Raw genomic sequence first — 18630 nt, 5'->3', positions numbered from 1 at the left:
GGTTCGGGCATCCAGGAAATGCACACTTTAGCACCATTTTAAACACTACACCAAGACCTAAAGCACAATTAATGTAGAATTCAGTAGCTTATATACAGCTATTATACAGTGCCGCACTTCCGGGTCATATGTCAGAACGCCGGCATCTTCCCGTGCATGCGTTGTGGTGCTTTCGCGAGCGCATGTCAGAGGCCCAGATGGAAGAGAACTTGTTGAACAGTCGTTATTTTTATTTTTGCGCACAAAAAGTATTCTCATCGCTTCATAAAATTATTGTAGAACCACCGTAGTCACGTTGACCATTTTAACGACATCTTTAGTACCTTTCTGGATCTTGAGAGGTTCAGTAACTTTGGCAATGGAGGCCTCTCTGAACCATTGGATTTTATCAAAAATCTTAATTTGTGTTCTGAAGATGGTCTTAGGGGTGTGGAACAACATGACGGTGAGTAATTAATGACAGAATTTTTGTTTTCGGGTGAACTAACCCGTTAAATGGCTATGTTCAATTTTATCAGGCCCTGTTACTGCACAGGGGGAAAAAAACTACAGGCATAGCACTTATGATTATTTTATTAATTTAGTATGGCTAATTATCTCTGGACAAGCCAAGAATGTATTGTGTCAAGGTTCCTTTAGCATTTCTACAAACTGTATTTGAGTTTTAATCTTTTTGTTTGGAATAGTTGGTGGTATATTTTGGTGCAGAAAGGAATTGATGTATAAAGGATTGGGAATAATGTACGTGTGTGTGTGTGTGTGTGTGTGTGTATGTATGTATTTTTTTTATATATATATATATATATATATATATATATATATATATATATATATATATATATATATATATATATATATAATATTATATATTATATATTAATATTATATATTAATATTATATATAAATAAAATGTCTATATGTTCGTTATTTTGAAGTCAGCGAGTCCTGGTTTGGCCCCAGTGAGTGAACTGTGCTAAATTAGCATGGGAGGCGTGACCTCCCAAGTGTGCAGTGCCCCCACTGTGTGTTTTCACAGGCACTGCAGCCTCCAAGCGGGAGCTCCAACCCCCCCCAAAACTCTAATAAATGTCTTTGGTCGGCAACAAAGAACCCCAATATCCTGCTGCTGTGTTTGTGAATGTATGTGTGAGGTTCTTGTATGAGAACGGCTATGAGCGCAATTTCATTTTGCACAGGATCAGTGAAGTCGCTGGTAATTACCACACTGTTGTGATCGTATCTGTTCATGTCCCTCAGGGATTTTGATAGGAGTTTGGCATGTTTTGGGAAATATGGATAAAAAGCCAGAATGCCTATTTAAATGTTTCAATCCATCTTAATTTTTTTTTCATTCATATGTCCAGTTTATCATGTTTGGTTAAAGCCTGTTAATCAGCTGTCTTTGTCAGTGTTTCTGATTCATGCAACGGTTGCATTTTGTTGGAAATGGAACCATGTGCCTCTCCAGTTGAATATATGATTGTCAGTAGTTTCATCTTGCATTTGTTAAACATTCTTGCCATTTGTACTTCGAATATTAAAGTGCTTGTTTTCTGTTCTGTACATTTGTACTTTTATTACCCTGTTAATAGAAATCGCATCTTATAGTATTTAATAAATATTAATCTTTGTCTCTTCACCTTCTGAGCTTTTTGTACATTCCACCAGCAAAAAATTTTTTTTAAATGTACCACAGATCTGAGTATAATATAAAGAATCCCAACACTTTGGATACAAAGGATCTTACCTAGCGACGCAACGGTTGCATTCAATATCTTTAAGCAATCATTTGATCATGTAGTTTAATAAACTTTTCTTTGTGTGTGTGTGTGTGTGTGTGTGTATATATATATATCTTGCAGCTTTAGATTTAGGATTAGTGTTTTAAATTAGCATTCTTTGTCTGGATTTTTACATTTCAAGGACCATTAGAAAAGTTTCTGCATGCAATGAGTGAATGAGACTTGTAGCTTTTTGTTTTATTGCAAATGATTGTCTGAAATAAAAAACAAGCTAAATTCAAAAGTTGAGGGAAAATTAATGTTTTATAAAAGTTTTACAAAGCCCCTTTACTCTGCTGACTTTTATTATAGTGGTTATAGAAGATGAGTATTTAGAAAGTCTGAATTTAATTACATGCTTTGTCTTAGGTTTTCTACGCAACATTAGAAAAAGGAAAAGTAAAACAAAACAAAAAAAAAAACATTGAAAGAAAAACAAGAAAAAAATACATAGTATATAGAAAATTGTGTAGTTATATTTTAACATTAGAAAAGACACAACTGTTTGAAACTCAAGGCTTAAGTGGCAGATACCAAAAAAAAAATGCACATTTTTAAAAACAATCGAGTGCAAGACAAATAATTTCTTAATTTAAATGATCTCATGGCTTGTCTTGTCATATAACATTTCAAAAACCATTTGAGTATTTTGAAACATCAGAAGACAGGTTTCTCCAATCTGTGAACCAGCAACAGCCACAGACTTTGTAGTAATAAATACAGCTTTTAAACATTGATTTGTAAGAGTAAGTGACGAAGTGTTTATATGTCGTTATTGAAGTGCATTTACTTTTTCACAAAGGGTGTCAAAGACACGTGAATAAGTCATGTAACTTCCTACTTAACAGCTCCATCTGATACAGTCACTGTGATCACATTTGTTGTCTGATCAAAACCAGATATCTATTTAAACATTTCTGTTTCTTCTCTCTGCTCAATATGTACTTCACCATATATGCCCCAATTAGAAAGACATGCCCCTCATGCAACAAAAGTAACTGAAGCATCCCCTTGTGCAGGGGACAGTTTGTAAGACTGTGACGGTTAGCCATCAGCAGTGGTGCCTGAAGGGTTTCAGTGAACTCCAGTTTCTCCTGCTAGTCTGAGTCCGAGTCGCTGCTGGGTGGTGGGCTGCACTCATGGATAGCTTGTCCTAGGGGCGCTAGTGTGCCATCCTTCCTCACTCCCATTGGTCTGATCAGTTCTTTTCTGTTGAGAAAGCAGAACAAAGCTCAGTACTTTTGCATGTTGTGTGCTACTTCTGCTTTGCATGTTCACGTTCACGCAAATAAACGTACAGGGAGATACAACCAGCCTGAATGACTTCAGTGAAACATTTATTTCATCATGTCTAGATTTTCTTTGTACAAAAATGAAAGTACACAAAACGGAAAAGCAATCTATGATGATCTACACACACATATACGTGTCTGTTACAACATTCTGCAGTCTAACACTAATCAATTTGCAGTGACAAACTTATGGTCATGAAGGTCATTATATGGTCCTTAAAAGTTTTATATGTGTGTGTGTGACCCATGCTGGCAAAATGATTTGCAATGAGCAAATTTTCAAAAATATTCAACAATTTATTGTTATTCTCACATTCTCACAAACCTTCAAAATGATGTATGATTTGTTGGAATCTGACAAAAAAAAAAAAGACTGAACTACACCTGTTTGAATTCAATAGAGTCAGCAAAGTCAATTTTGAGAAAAATCAAGTTAAAGTTTTTTGAAGGTTCCAACTGGACAAAATCCTCCTGAACAAAATCACCTAGCAACCATACCTTAAAATCCCTAGTAATATCACCAAATTAAAATCACCAGTCAAACCCATATCTATAGGATATAGAAACAGATAACCAATAGGCTATATTAAGACCTAATGTACCAAACGGATCTAATATAATGTTACACATCAGGGGCCTCATTTATAAAGCGTGCTTACTGAAATCATTCAGCTGCGCGCAAGTTCAAGATCATTTGCGATTTATAGATTTCACATGTGAAAGAGAGGCGTACGCTCGTTTTCTGTGTGTACGTTCATTCTATGAAATCACACGTACGCACATGAGAAATGATCGTAAAATCAAATTTAGGACGGTTTCTGCGCACCATTTTATAAATGAGGCCCCAGATGTTTTTCCCCAACAGTTAACCAAACATTCACTAGATAACCAAGACAGTTATGTCTAATTAACCAAGACATAACAGATAATGTTTGCGTGAATACTCGCCAAGACAGATTTTTTGAAGTACTATTGAAATATCGGGATCGCACACTGTCTGAGGCGTCTTTATGCGCGCGTTTCGGATCTGTCAGTCAGCGCGAGTAAGATCGTTTCGTTTACATCAGCATGAGTTTGAAAATCACATTTCATTGGTTCAGACTCATGCCATCGAGAATTCGCTATGAATATTCACAAAGTTAGAATGCTGCGCTTTAAAAAGATACCAAACTTATGCTGAGGGAAGCGCCAGTAGTCGAGAAGCAAGCAGAGAAAAACGGCATTTTTCATGGTCAAAGGAAAGGTACTCCTCTCAGAAAACATACGAATAAAGACTCTTTTAGATATTTAATTGCTAATTGGAGCATTGGGATCGGTAGACGAGGGAATAATGAACAAATTTTTGTGAAAACCTCAATTTCGACTAAAATTGAATTTTTTTTTCACTTGTTTTGCCTGTAGCTCAAAATTATCCCGTGCGCATTATGACTCATTTTGCCAGCACGGGTCACACAAACATATATATCACACATATATGTCACATATATATCACACATTCGTTTTTTGGGCCACTAATTTGTCACTACAATCCACCTGCTCTTTGAAAGAAACCCTTTGTACTGACCATTGTAGCTGCATTCAGTTCTGTCCTCTAAAGAGGCCTGTTGATGTGTAGAACATCTTTCTTTGCCTTTACATCTGGCCACATAAGAGCCCTTGGAATCACAACCCTTAAAACCCCCCCAATCCCAGAGCGCCCCTGCACCCCCACCACCACCACCTCGGCCCTGCAGTTTAATTACGGGATCAGTGCTCATTCTAATCTCTTCAAAGCCTCGGCAGCTCCTCCACGCTAATCCAATTATATCTGCACTGTGTGTCACCAGCACACCCAGAGATGATTCATCAGAGTATTAGCCAATCAAAGCATGGACAAAAATGATTAATAAGAGCATTATCCAATCAAAGCCGTCAAAAAGCTAATTTGCATTCATGTCATTCACATACAGATAAACTGGTAACACTTTACAATAAGGTCCCATTAGTTAATGCATTAATGCAAGCAATACAGTTTATTACAGTATAATTTTAACGTTTAATTTTAATAATGTATTAGTTGAAATCAACACTAAGCATAATTAATTAATGCTAATAAACAAAATCTTATTGTATAGTGTTACAGATAAACGTTTATAAATTCCTAAATGGTATAACAACTTATATCAAACACTTTTTCAAAGTTTTTCTACAAAAACGCAGAGAAACAAATTATCTTATCCTTGATTTACAAGCCTGTACTGCATTACTGGCTGCAAAAGAGCACCTTGACGTCAAACGCACGTCATGATGACTGTAAACAAGATATTTAGATGACTAGAAGGAAACAAAGACATTTCCTCTCCGTCTCTTGAAAACCAGAAACCAAATTTTGTTATCCAATCATCAGCATCTGCATTTGAGCCTGAGCAATTTAGTGTTTATGTACGTACATCTGTGTGTGTGTGTGTGTGCGCGTGTGTGTGTGTGTGTGTGTGTGTGTGTGTGTGTGTGTGTGTGTGTGTGTGTGTGTGGATATGGGGTGGAGAGTCAGTACTAATTGGACAGCAAGTCAAGCAGCAGACAGAGGGAGGGACATTCCTCCATGGACATGTTGCGTCTCCCCAGCAGCCGTAGCGGGGAGCACCAGTGCCCTCCCTCTCCCACACAACACCTCCTTCATCCTGATAAAAAGAATAGGAGGAAGAGAGAAGGAACGAGGATTCATTCTCAAAGACAGGAATCTGCCTCTCTTGGGCACACGCTGCTCATTACGACTCAAACGCCCTATAGATGGACAATGACGTATCCTCTTGTGTTTGCAAACTTATTTAACATCGACCGGCAGCTAACGTACATACGCACACCCCTAATTGAGCCAATGTCTCAAACCACTTCACGTCCGAGGACAATGTCTGGCACCCTGGCTGAATAAAACAGGCGGCGTATGAAAGAGAACCACGTATATGTATTATGAAACCTTGGTGTATTGTATAAAAGAGCCTGAGTCCGCGACCCCACTGCGCACGCCAATTAGCTGGTAATTAATGCAGCGGGGCTGCGGTGGCCAGTCGGTGTGCATTGACTCCTGTTGAATGTGGAAGGCCAGCTGTAAATGAGGCAGAGGATGATGGTGGAGGATTCTTGCCTTAATGAAGCGGTTGGTAAGGAGCGCAGTGGGAGCAACGGCGCTACACCTCTCACCGGTGTCTCGCTAGATTACGCCACCGGTTGTTTAGGAAAAGGTCAACATGAATGCGGCCCTGCACATATCCAGCCTCCAAAGAGGGTGATGAGAAAACAAGCACAATGCTTCTAGCAGATGGAGGGCATTATGAACTGGTTCATATAAGATGATGAAAAACAGAAAGAGCAATTGACTGATATTAATAAGCAAGAGGAAAAACATTTGGTTAACATTTTAATTTCTCCTTAATGTTAAAGCTTGATGATGAAATATGTACACTGACCACTGAATAAGTGGAAATGAAAGAACCAGATAATATCTGCATGTCTGAATTTCCACACAAAAAAAATGGATTATGCCTGAATAAATCTTAATTTTGGTGAAAACAGAGCAAAAGAAGATCAGATAGAAAATAAAAAAATATAATTAATAATAGAAAAATAATAAATATAGCTGCAAGCAGCCATTAAGGGGCCAAGCACAAAGAAGCAAGAAGTAAAATCATCAGTAAAATATAGCATTTTATTTCATATACAGGTGCTGGTCATATAATTAGAATATCATCAAAAAGTTGATTTATTTCACTAATTCCATTCAAAAAGTGAAACTTGTATATTATATTCATTCATTACACACAGACTGATATATTTCAAATGTTTATTTCTTTTAATTTTGATGATTATAACTGACATCTAAGGAAAATCCCAAATTCAGTATCTCAGAAAATTAGAATATTACTTAAGACCAATACAAAGAAAGGATTTTTAGAAATCTTGGCCAACTGAAAAGTATGAACATGAAAAGTATGAGCATGTACAGCACTCAATACTTAGTTGGGGCTCCTTTTTGCCTGAATTACTGCAGCAATGCGGCGTGGCATGGAGTCGATCAGTCTGTGGCACTGCTCAGGTGTTATAAGAGCCCAGGTTGCTCTGATAGTGGCCTTCAGCTCTTCTGCATTGTTGGGTCTGGCATATCGCATCTTCCTCTTCACAATAAGGTTAAGGTCAGGCGAGTTTGCTGGCCAATTAAGAACAGGGATACCATGGTCCTTAAACCAGGTACTGGTAGCTTTGGCACTGTGTGCAGGTGCCAAGTCCTGTTGGAAAATTAAATCTGCATCTCCATAAAGTTGGTCAGCAGCAGGAAGCATGAAGTGCTCTAAAACTTCCTGGTTTATGGCTGCGTTGACCTTGGACCTCAGAAAACACAGTGGACCAACACCAGCAGATGACATGGCACCCCAAACCATCACTGACTGTGGAAACTTTACACTGGACCTCAAGCAACGTGGATTGTATGCCTCTCCTCTCTTCCTCCAGACTCTGGGACCCTGATTTCCAAAGGAAATGCAAAATTTACTTTCATCAGAGAACATAACTTTGGACCACTCAGCAGCAGTCCAGTCCTTTTTGTCTTTAGCCCAGGAGAGACGCTTCTGACGCTGTCTGTTGTTCAAGAGTGGCTTGACGCAAGGAATGCGACAGCTGAAACCCATGTCTTGCATACGTCTGTGCGTAGTGGTTCTTGAAGCACTGACTCCAGCTGCAGTCCACTCTTTGTGAATCTCCCCCACACTTTTGAATGGGTTTTGTTTCACAATCTTCTCCAGGGTGCGGTTATCCCTATTGCTTGTACACTTTTTTCTACCACATCTTTTCCTTCCCTTCGCCTCTCTATTAATGTGCTTGGACACAGAGCTCTGTGAACAGCCAGCCTCTTTTGCAATGACCTTTTCTGTCTTGCCCTCCTTGTGCAAGGTGTCAATGGTCGTCTTTTGGACAACTGTCAAGTCAGCAGTCTTCCCCATGATTGTGTAGCCTACAGAACTAGACTGAGAGACCATTTAAAGGCCTTTGCAGGGGTTTTGAGTTAATTAGCTGATTAGAGTGTGGCACCAGGTGTCTTCAATATTGAACCTTTTCACAATATTCTAATTTTCTGAGATACTGAATTTGGGATTTTCCTTAGTTGTCAGTTATAATCATCAAAATTAAAAGAAATAAACATTTGAAATATATCAGTCTGTGTAATAAATGAATATAATATACAAGTTTCACTTTTTGAATGGAATTAGTGAAATAAATCAACTTTTTGATGATATTCTAATTATATGACCAGCACCTGTACTTTATTGTAGTTGGTGGCAATTTAATATTTTGTTCGGTTAAAGCGCCACCAACAGGTGCAATCCCACTACTTTTTTATGTGTCCTCAGAGTGTGCCCATAAATAATTGTCAAATTTGCTGAAAATATCTCATTTCGTTTAGGTGTTATTGTCATGTATATGTTTGAGTTCATAAAAAATTACCCATGCACAACTTTGATTACATTTTTTTTTTTGCCACTTACTATGAAAAATTTGGCATTTGGGCTTTAATGTTTAGCCAACAACCTATGTTTCCGAATTTCCTACGGTGGTTTCGTCTCGATCGGACTAACGATTTCGAAGATATTTTTGAATGTTGTTTTAAAGCTAAATTGCAATGTTGCACAAACCATAAGGTAAAACCTAACATGTTAGGTTATCGTTGGAGTTGGCAAGGATTCAAGAGTCTAAGGAGATGACTCCCATTAAAATAAGTCAACCACATAAATAGTTATGAGCATAAGAATATTTGATTTCACCACTAGGTGGCGCTGTCTCAAAACTTCTCAGGCTCCTTCAGATCATTGTGCTGATGACCCATACCAAGTTTCATAATGATCTGCTAATGCGTTCAAAAAATACAGCATTTTGCTACAAAATGGCTGATGCTCAAAATGGGCCAAACCATTCAGAAGTTATAAGCAAAAATAGCCAGTTTTGCTATCTCCTGACTAGTAGGTGACGATGTGCAGAAACAATATATACAGAATACGCTAAAGCGTTGCAGAGATATAGCCTTGCGTCCAATTTGGCATGCTCTTCTTTGAATTTGTTTGCCTGTTATTTGAGAATGGTTAGGTTTATCAAAAAGCTTTTGATAAATTTTACCAGCATAGTCTTAAGATTATCTGATTTGATTTTCATGGAGTTCGAAAAAGTAGTTTTTTTTGGCAGGAAAATTTGGCGGGAAAAGTTTAATGACGGAAAATTACCTCAATCGAATTGTATTGAGCCACGGAATCAGAGGAAAAAATAATTTTGTTTCTAACCCTTATGGTTCCAAAGTTATTAGCGTCAACATAAGTAAATCTTTGGACAAGTGGTGGTGCTAGAGAGTTTGATCTAGAGACACCAAATTTGCTGTAGTTAATGTTGGGACTGTCCTCTATCATTGTGCCAAATTTCATATCTTTCCCACAAGCGGTTCTATGGGCTGCCATAGACTCTCAGAGGGGAAGAATAATAATAATAAGAACACCAACGGATACCATAGGTGCTATCGTACCTTCAGTGCTTGGCCCCTAAATACAACTATAAAATTATATTAATAATGGTAGTAGTAATTATAATACTACTACTACTACTAATACTAATACTAATAATATGTTAATTAATTTCTTAATAATATTTCAGAATTGTAACTATTTAATTGCATAAATGTTTAATTGTTACAAAAAAACCCACCTTGATAATTCATCAATCATACTGACAAGCTTCTGAGCTTCATATTCCTTCTGCTCCTCTGTCATCTCGTCAAAGGGGTTTGGCATTGGGTGCTCTATGTGACCTGTAATGGGGTTAATGCTAAAAAACACAAGAGAAAAAAACAATAATGTTTGTCACTATAATCTATGAATGCAGAAAGAAATGTAGGAAAGCTGAGGAAAAATATGATACAATACAAAATTATACAATTTCTTAAATATAAGGAAATAAGACCAGCTGTTATGAATACATAAAAATGCACTTACAAAGGTTTGGCTGACTTGTATTCGTCAGTGTCCGAGTCTTCATCAGATGAATACTGTGTCTCTCCTCTGCCTCCGGCCAGCAACCCTCGTGCCATTAACAGCCCCGCAGCATTGCCGTAACCAGTGTACTTCAACAGATTATCCACTGCATCACATGAACAACAGGGGAATATGATGGTCCAAATGAAAAAAAAAAAACAAATAACTCATTCAATATGAATTATCATATTTCAGTAAACAGCATAATGTCCCACAACTGCAAACAACAACCCATTTCAAAATGGACAATTTCACATATATACACTTTAGGGTGTGTTCACACTTGGCACGTTTGGTTCGATAAAACGAGCCCTGGTGCAATTTCTCGGTTAGTGCGGTTCATTTGAATAAGTGTGCTGTGAACGCTACCATCCGAACCCTGGTTCGCACCAAACAAGCAGATCAAGACCACTGAAAAGATGGGTCTCGGGTCTCGAGTCTCGACCCACTTACAAATGTACTCTGCTGCGGTTCGAATAAAATACGAACGCAACACGGACCAAAGACATCTAAACGAACCAAAAAAAAAGGACAGAATGCTCAAGCATACCTGTTTTTTCTCGTCATAGTCACGATGTTGCCCATCACATGAATGAACATCAGAACCGCGTTTCCTTGCAGCAGATCTTCGTTTGTGTGTGTGTGTGTGAAGGAGTGATTCTTGCTGCTGTTTTAACTCCGTTCCACATTTTATAAGCTCTTCACAAGTTGTCAGCTCCATCATATACCATCACATGTACGCACATACAATGAGTCCATTTAGCCCAGCACACAGCATTGTTTTGGATGTTTGTCAAGTTTCGTCGCAAAATAAAGGCCGTTTTATGTTAAAAATACCAATGTGAACGGCACGCTAAGCGAACCAGGACTAAATGTATTGTTTTCTTTTTTTGGTCCAGCCCAAAAGAACCAAGAGTGAACACACCCTTAAGAAACATTAAAAACCAGCAGAACTCTCACCGCTCTCCTTGCAGAGGACAAAAAGGAACTCAGCAGCCCCCTGTTTCACTGCCATGTCTATATGAGTCATGAGACGCACCAGTTTGTTGCGAACGGTGCAGCCGATTTCCGGCCTTTCCTTCACGTCCTTCAAGGGAGGCAACACCTGCACAGCAGCAAACAAAGCGAACACATTAAATCCATGAATAAATATTTACTTTAACTGTATATCTAAAGCACTGAAGAAGCAGAAGCACAGCAACAGATCTTAGTTTAGAGAGCAGTGAATTACACTGAGCATGGACTCAACCCTGCACCTGGGTCTTGAGGTATCTGCGGATGTCCCTGTGGTATCTAGAGCTCTCGGTCATCAGACTCAGCACAGGTGTCAAGCCTTCTTTATAGTTGGAACCCTGAGTAGATAAATACACATAAAACATGAACGAACACAATAAGGAGGAACAGCTGAGGAAGCTTGCATGTGTTAATCTGAAGTGCAATACCTTGTCTATCCTCTTTTCCATAAAATCTAGCAGCATCTGCACTGTGTCCATGTTCTTCCCACCATATTTTTCCATCCCACCTTGGACAGGGACATCTATCAGAACATCCAGGCACTGCACGGGAAGGTTACTCAGGAGATTTATGGCATGACTAGAAGAAATAACAAACAATAAAGGTTAAGCACACAATAACATGAGGAAATAGCATGCAACTCTTGGAATAAGGAACTCGTCTTTGAAGCTGGCCTTTGAGTAGAAAGTTTTCCCTAGAAATTGATACTGTCTGATAACCAACATGCAGATCAATTCATTATATAATAATAATAATAATAATAATTATGCTTTCGATTTCAGTTGACATTACGTCTCGTTCCCTCATCTCAGTGATCCGAGGTTTTGTGAGTAACTGGAGACGAAACCATTGTTGGTTTTCTTATAATCCCACCAAATTTTGCCAAATGGAAATACTAAATTTTAGGGCTGTCAATAAATATATATTTTTTTAAATCACAATTAATCACACACTTATCGTGAAATTAAGCATACACCATTTATCTTGTTTAACACGTTCATTTTATCATCATTTGCTATATCCAGCAAAGTAAACCATCAGATTGAAGGGTGATTCTCACAAAACTGTATTTTTTACAAGCTTTTTTAAGGTAAATTTAGGTGTCTTTCCAAAAAAAAAAGGACACTTGGGGACTCCAAAAGGACACCAAAATTCACAGTGTATAGTATGTGTACAGTGCAACAGCAAAAAGCTTGTTTATAATTTCGACAAGTCAAGTTGTGATACCGAACAGGACCACATGGAGATGCCAAAAAAAAAAAAAACCCTAAACCAACTGCCTTGACCTGACTGCACATTTATCATAAAGACTCCTTCTCACATTAAGGTACCTTGTGCAAATGGATAGTAAATATTTGTATGCCACTTTCATTTGTTCATTTTATAATCTTCTCTGATGCAAAAGAACATTCAATGTACTCATGTCACATTCTAGGAATGTGATGGCGACAGACAAACATGAGCAGGCATTCTGAGAACACTGAGAGGTGGGGAGACCTTCAGTCCGAGGGCACAATTTGAATAACAAAGACACATCTACTGACCAGGACTGGTTCAGCACATTCAGCGCACTTTGTTAAAGGGGAAGCGTAGAGTTAGTCATTTCAGAGTGCTGTAGAATGCATTGAGAGAGGGTAGCATTCCAGGAGTGTGAAAGGGCTGGTGACGGCACCACCGTGGGCACAATGAGTCAAGCCCAAATAAACGGGTGGGAGTTTCAGAATGCGTTGAGCTGTCTCGACGGGGCAAAGGGGTGTGTCATTAATCACTTGGAGAAGACACCTCACCATTCACATTCACCGCACTAGCATTTCTTTTGCTTTCTGGCTCACTGGACTACTGGTTTTGAAGCAATTACAAAATACACAGGCCTAGTATACAGAGTAAACTGGATTCAGTTGTCGATCTGATAGAGTGGAAGTACCTGTGAGCCTCCTCTGTTTTATCTTCAGAGTGTGTCTTCAGCATTAGGAGATGTCTCATGATGCCTGCAATGAGCCGAAGCTGGTGGTCACTGTCCTATCAAAATAAAGGAAAAATTGTATAAGCGTTAAACCAAAAGACTTTTTCACAACAATAGCAGTCTGATGCCATGTTAGGGCTTCCTTTACAAATAAACAAATTAACTAGGAGGCAATGGAGAGATCTAGGGACAGAGAGAACCACTGGCTTGAGAAAAGAAAATGCATCTTATGTCAAGGTTATCCTGACCATACCGAAACCAACAAAAGGTCAGGCAATTGAGACACACTTAGCCTTACTTCAGTAACTATTCAAAGGGCTGAGAACTCTGGAATGTACCAATGTTGTTTCATCTACTTGGTGAAAGGGTGGGAGTAGGAGCTTTCAGCATTTAAAGCTACATTTTTTACATTTTCTAAAGAAAATGTGAGTGGTTCTTGCCCGTACAAAACTCCCAACCACGATGGTAGGGTGTTGTGGGTGATCAAAATATGTCACTCACAAAATCTTTGTTAAATTTTGGTTTCTAGACATGGTTTTGGCCACTCGTTCAGTGTGAATCAGTGGCTCCACATGCGAATAGGCTTACTTCCATACTATATTGTTTGTCAAAAACAGTAAATCAAATTTACAAGCGTTATGTGTGAATATGCATTACTACTTTGGCTGAGATTCTGAATTGGCAATCAGTAATTTCATTTACTATTCCATGAGGTTATGAGAGAGGAGTCATCATATTGATACTATAAATGGTAGGGAAAACAGAGAGCAACAAAGTGGTTGACATTGTGGGTTATAGTGTTGTCAAAAGTACCAACTTCGGTACCAAGTCGGTACTGAAATTTTAAAAGTGTGACAATACCAGAATTTCCCCCTAGCATTTTGAGCACTGTTGAGCAGATTCTTAAAGACCTCTGATTGGCCATTGTGTTCATGCCCTCAACAGATACAATGATCAATGGATCAAAAAAATTTTCCTGCCTGCTTTCAAACGCTCCCGTGGGTATCTGTGTAAGTGCTCATTGCGGCATTGATCAGTGCAGCCAATCACAGATCTATCTGTTGAGTGCGTGAACACAATGGCCAATCAGAGGTGTTTAAGAATTTACCGCAATTTGAGCACCGCAACAGTGTTCAAAAAGCTAGGGGGAAATGCTGGTATCGTCACATTTTTAAAATTTCAGTACCGACTTGGTATCGAAGTTGGTCCATTTGACAACACTAGTAGGTTACATGATTTTATGTCTGTATGACTGTATTCATGCTACACACCTGCATGCTTACAGAACATACTTTATCAATGGTTGAAAAGTAAGTTCTCCAACAAATGCAAAACATACTCTGACAATATGCAAATTCAGGGTGCAGGACTTTTCTTTTTTATCATCCAACAGATAAAAACCACACATTGGATAAAGTCAATGCATATATACAGTCCTAAGCATGCGTCTCAGAACACTGACTGTATCTACTGGAAACGGAGCTTCTAACAGCAGGTGCAGTGACTTCATCAAATTGAGATTTGGCTTTTAGAATGTGGGACTTATTCTTCCATATTGCAAATTTGCACTTTGAGTGAACCATCTTGGTGTGTGTGTGTGTGTGTGTGTGTATATATATATATATATATATATATATATATATATATATATATATATATTATATAGTCTTTGGTATAATTGAGGCATCATGGTTTTAGTACAAATTGTTAGGCAGGGTTATTATAGTTTTGTCATTTAAAACATTTTTGTCACTTGAAATTAAATGTTATCTGAAATAAAATCAAATATAAAAAAGAAACTTGTTGCCTTAGCAGCTAGCTTAGATCAAACATTTCTCATTTTCATTTAGATTAACTTGATGCACTAGTTTTTTAATAAAAACTATATAGAGATAGACATGTTTTAAAAAAAAAAAAAAATGACAAAAAAGGAAAAATAAAAATAATTTAACATATTAATAAAAAACTATAGTAGTCTCTCAATGATAGTACAATAACACTGTTGTTAGATGACAAAAAAATAATACTTTATGCATAATAGTGATGCTACAGCACCACAAATGAAGCCATAACCCATCATTTGCATTCTTTAAATATTTACAAAGCACTTCAGAGACATTTCAAACACATTACAAATAGGCTGACACACTCACTTTAAACTAAATCTAAACATTGTGGATGTGAAACAGCAATGGTTGAAATGATCCAGAGACGTGAGATTCTTGCCAAAGCTAATAAAAAAAAGACCATCAGAGCATTGAAATTAGATTTTATAAAGCTTGATGGTATTAAAAATATTAATGCCAATGAATCTACAACCTGCTTTTTGCACCGACTCTACTCAGCATCAATTATTTAACAGTGGTTTAATAGGAAACTGAAGCCCTGCATTATCCTCCATTCTGTTTTTGGTGTGAGATACACATGCGATTTAAATTTAAAAAAAATAATGAACAGTGCTGCTTTCTTCAGGTTAATTCCAATGTATTGCACAGTATATATGTGGATGCAAAACCAATAACTAACTTTTTGCCACACCTGCCAATGGCCGATTCACTGGCAATAAATATTACTAGGATACTTTGTGTGAATTTGTCCTTTCAAACGCAAAAAGACATGAAAAAAAGAGAGCTCAATTCAGTATTTGTGTGCTGTCTGAGACACTGCTTTCTGGGCACGCACTTCAGATGTTTGCACACAAAAAAAACTTCCCACAGCGCACAAGTAACAAATTGAGTTATCTTTCGTGTCTTCTTGCGCATAAATATTTAAATTTGCAAGGCTTAAACTTTCGTGACGATGCAGCACTGGCCGAGCACGAACATATTCCGAGCGTCGTTCACGTTCATGTTCGCACAGCACTGCATTGTTAAAATTCATAAAAATGTTTTCGGCCAACTGGTGATTTTGCCGCTTGGCCAGTGTTAATTTTAGGCCCTGCATGGATGTCAATTTATACAGTAGGTTTGTAAAAAGCATCATAAAATAGACATAAAATGTTATTTTGCTGTTCTACAAGTACTGTCAATCTCACCTCATCACTCGAATCAGACATAGTGATGTTGAACAGAGCTTTAAGGGCTTCCATGGCACGCTCATTGTTCTCTAGTGAAATGGGCGGGGCTTCTGGATCAGGGGGCGCAGCCTCATATGGCCCCACCCAACGCACGTCGAGGGTGCGTTCCAGCACGTTAGTGAGCAGCCTCACTGCACCCACCTCCTTCCGAAGCGTGCTACGCACATCCGTTCGCAGGGCGGAAAGCAGAAACAGCAGGCGAAGTGAGAACAGGCCCACCTCATGATGGGACGAGCTGACCGAATGCAAGCAGGCACACAGGCCCTCCGCCAACTGCAAGTCAGCTCCCACCTGCTGTGCCGACACGCTGTTGAACACCACGTTGCACAGGCACTTAAGGGCCTCCACCACTACCCTCTCCTCCTCTGCTGACTGCGCCTCTTCTAACGGCTCTCCGTCGTGTCCCGCCACACGGATCCGGGCCAGCCCTGCTAGAGTGAGGATGCCCTCTCTGGTGGCTACGGGTCCAAGTACACGCTTGTCTCTGGACAGGATGCGCAGGGTCTCCAGGCAGGTGCTTTGGCAAAGTGGAAGATTTGACCGACGGAGGACTGTAAGAAGACCCTGACACAACTTCTGCAGAATGGACCACAAAACAAAAGAGGTTAAAAATGTCATTGATCGTTTTAAATCAGGGGTGGGGAACATTGATCCTGGAGGGCCATTGTCCTGAAGAGTTTAGCTCCAACCCTAATTAAACACACCTGAAGCTAATCAAGGTCTTCAGGATTACTAAAGTTACAGGCAGATGAGTGTTTTTTACAGGGTTGGAGCTAAACTCTGCTTGATAATGGCCCTCCAGGATCAACGTTCTCCATCCCTGATTTAAATAAAGCAAAGTACATACAGACACAGTACAGAACATACCATACTGAGATACAAAACAAAATAGACCATAAATCTGTTACTCACAATGCGTGCATCCTCCTCTTTGTGGTCAAAGGCGAACGTGTGGCTGTTCTGAAATGAAATAAACATTTAGACAATGTAAATCCATTGTTTTTTCATGCACTGGTAAATTTACAGATTTTGGGCTATTATAACTTTTTTGTCCAATTATAACATCTAAAATACACATTTAAGTGTTTACTTTATTACACTTTATCTATTAGCCTTTGTAGATTTCAATTAAAATACATATATTTTTAAAAAGTTTTTTCCTTTATGCACCAAGTCAGAAATCTCCACTTCAGTGGCACTCACATTCATCAAACTTTTTTATTCATATCCATACTCTGAAAATATTTACATTGGTTTGTTAATATATATTTCACTTTATACATATTTTACTCCTAAAAAAAATATGGTGAGAATGTTTTTATTAAGTTGTTGACACTCTTTTCTAATGTATGGAGTGATAAAAACCTGAAATGAAATGAAAAGTTTTGTTTACATTTCTGCTCTGGAACTGTATGCAAATTAGTGCATATTTAATTAGATAATGCATCACTTCATATTTAAACATGACATTTCAGAAAACTTGTAATAATTTTGCAATTAACTAACTGTGGTTTATTTCAAAGCCTGTATCCAGGAAACGGTAAAGGAAAATCCCGTACTCTGGAGATTTCCTCCAAAACAAAACAAAATGAGCATCACATTTCAGCATCATTAAAAACATGAAGTAAACACCGAACATATGGCTAAAATTGCTGTTCCCACCAGCATAATCCATACAGAAATGTATGGCAGCACAATATTTCCAACAGTATTTTCTGTTACCTGTCTGACAGCTGTCAAGCTTAGCTACTTTAGCCTTTCATAACTTCATAACCTAACATCCAACACAACAGTTCATTTCTTCTCTATTCGTCTGCAATAATCATTTTTCTCCAAGATTTCACACACTGCTCATTCATGGGAGTAAATATGACATTTTTGTTGAAAAACAGTCAAGTTGGGTGTAGCAAATTGGTTCTGTCATGGCTAACAGCTGGAGGATGCTAGTTTCCGATCACAAGGCGAATGCCTCGTAGCTTTAATCACTAAATACACATGAAGTACATGTTCAAAGTTCAGAAATAAAGCAATTTTGTTACGGAGATCATAAATCTTTTTGTTAGTTTACACACACACTGAGTATATTGAGATTAGCGAGCGGCTAACTGGCTAATATCCATTTACACTGCTAACGCGCATTAAAACAACATGAGAAAGCTAACAGCGTTACCTCTGTGTTATATTTCTGCAAAAGCTTTTCAACCCCCTTGTCATTTCCACCGTCGATCTCTGATAGAATAGCACTTAAACTCATCTCTGAATGTTGCTTTTGCCGTTCACTTAGAAACACTGGCCGTTCACCTTCTTCTCACAACAACAGAAAAGATGAGAGTTACACACCTCCTGTTTTTCTCATCTGTTCAACTTTCACCCGTCAAACGTCACGTTTCTCGACTACACGCTTTTACAAGAGTCTCTTAAAAAGGCACGTGCCAATAATACAATGATTTTCTCAAAGCT

General features: G+C 38.3%; 1 protein-coding gene across 1 annotated transcript; it reads right to left on the bottom strand.

Annotated features, from left to right (window-relative positions):
• Positions 1-882: 882 nt before the first annotated feature.
• On the bottom strand, positions 883-18620 carry ric8b (RIC8 guanine nucleotide exchange factor B). The gene is made up of 10 exons (XM_051870670.1): positions 18341-18620; positions 17083-17130; positions 16129-16746; positions 13056-13150; positions 11560-11710; positions 11374-11469; positions 11078-11222; positions 10079-10223; positions 9792-9911; positions 883-2991 (listed from the first exon to the last, which is right to left on the bottom strand). The coding sequence occupies exons 1-10, from the start codon at positions 18422-18424 to the stop codon at positions 2880-2882; spliced, it is 1614 nt and encodes a 537-aa protein (XP_051726630.1). The 5' UTR covers positions 18425-18620; the 3' UTR covers positions 883-2879.
• Positions 18621-18630: the final 10 nt, after the last annotated feature.

This window comes from Ctenopharyngodon idella, chromosome 18 (assembly GCF_019924925.1).
Source record: "Ctenopharyngodon idella isolate HZGC_01 chromosome 18, HZGC01, whole genome shotgun sequence".
Lineage (NCBI taxonomy): Eukaryota > Metazoa > Chordata > Actinopteri > Cypriniformes > Xenocyprididae > Ctenopharyngodon > Ctenopharyngodon idella.
This window is presented reverse-complemented; position numbering and strand designations above follow the sequence as displayed.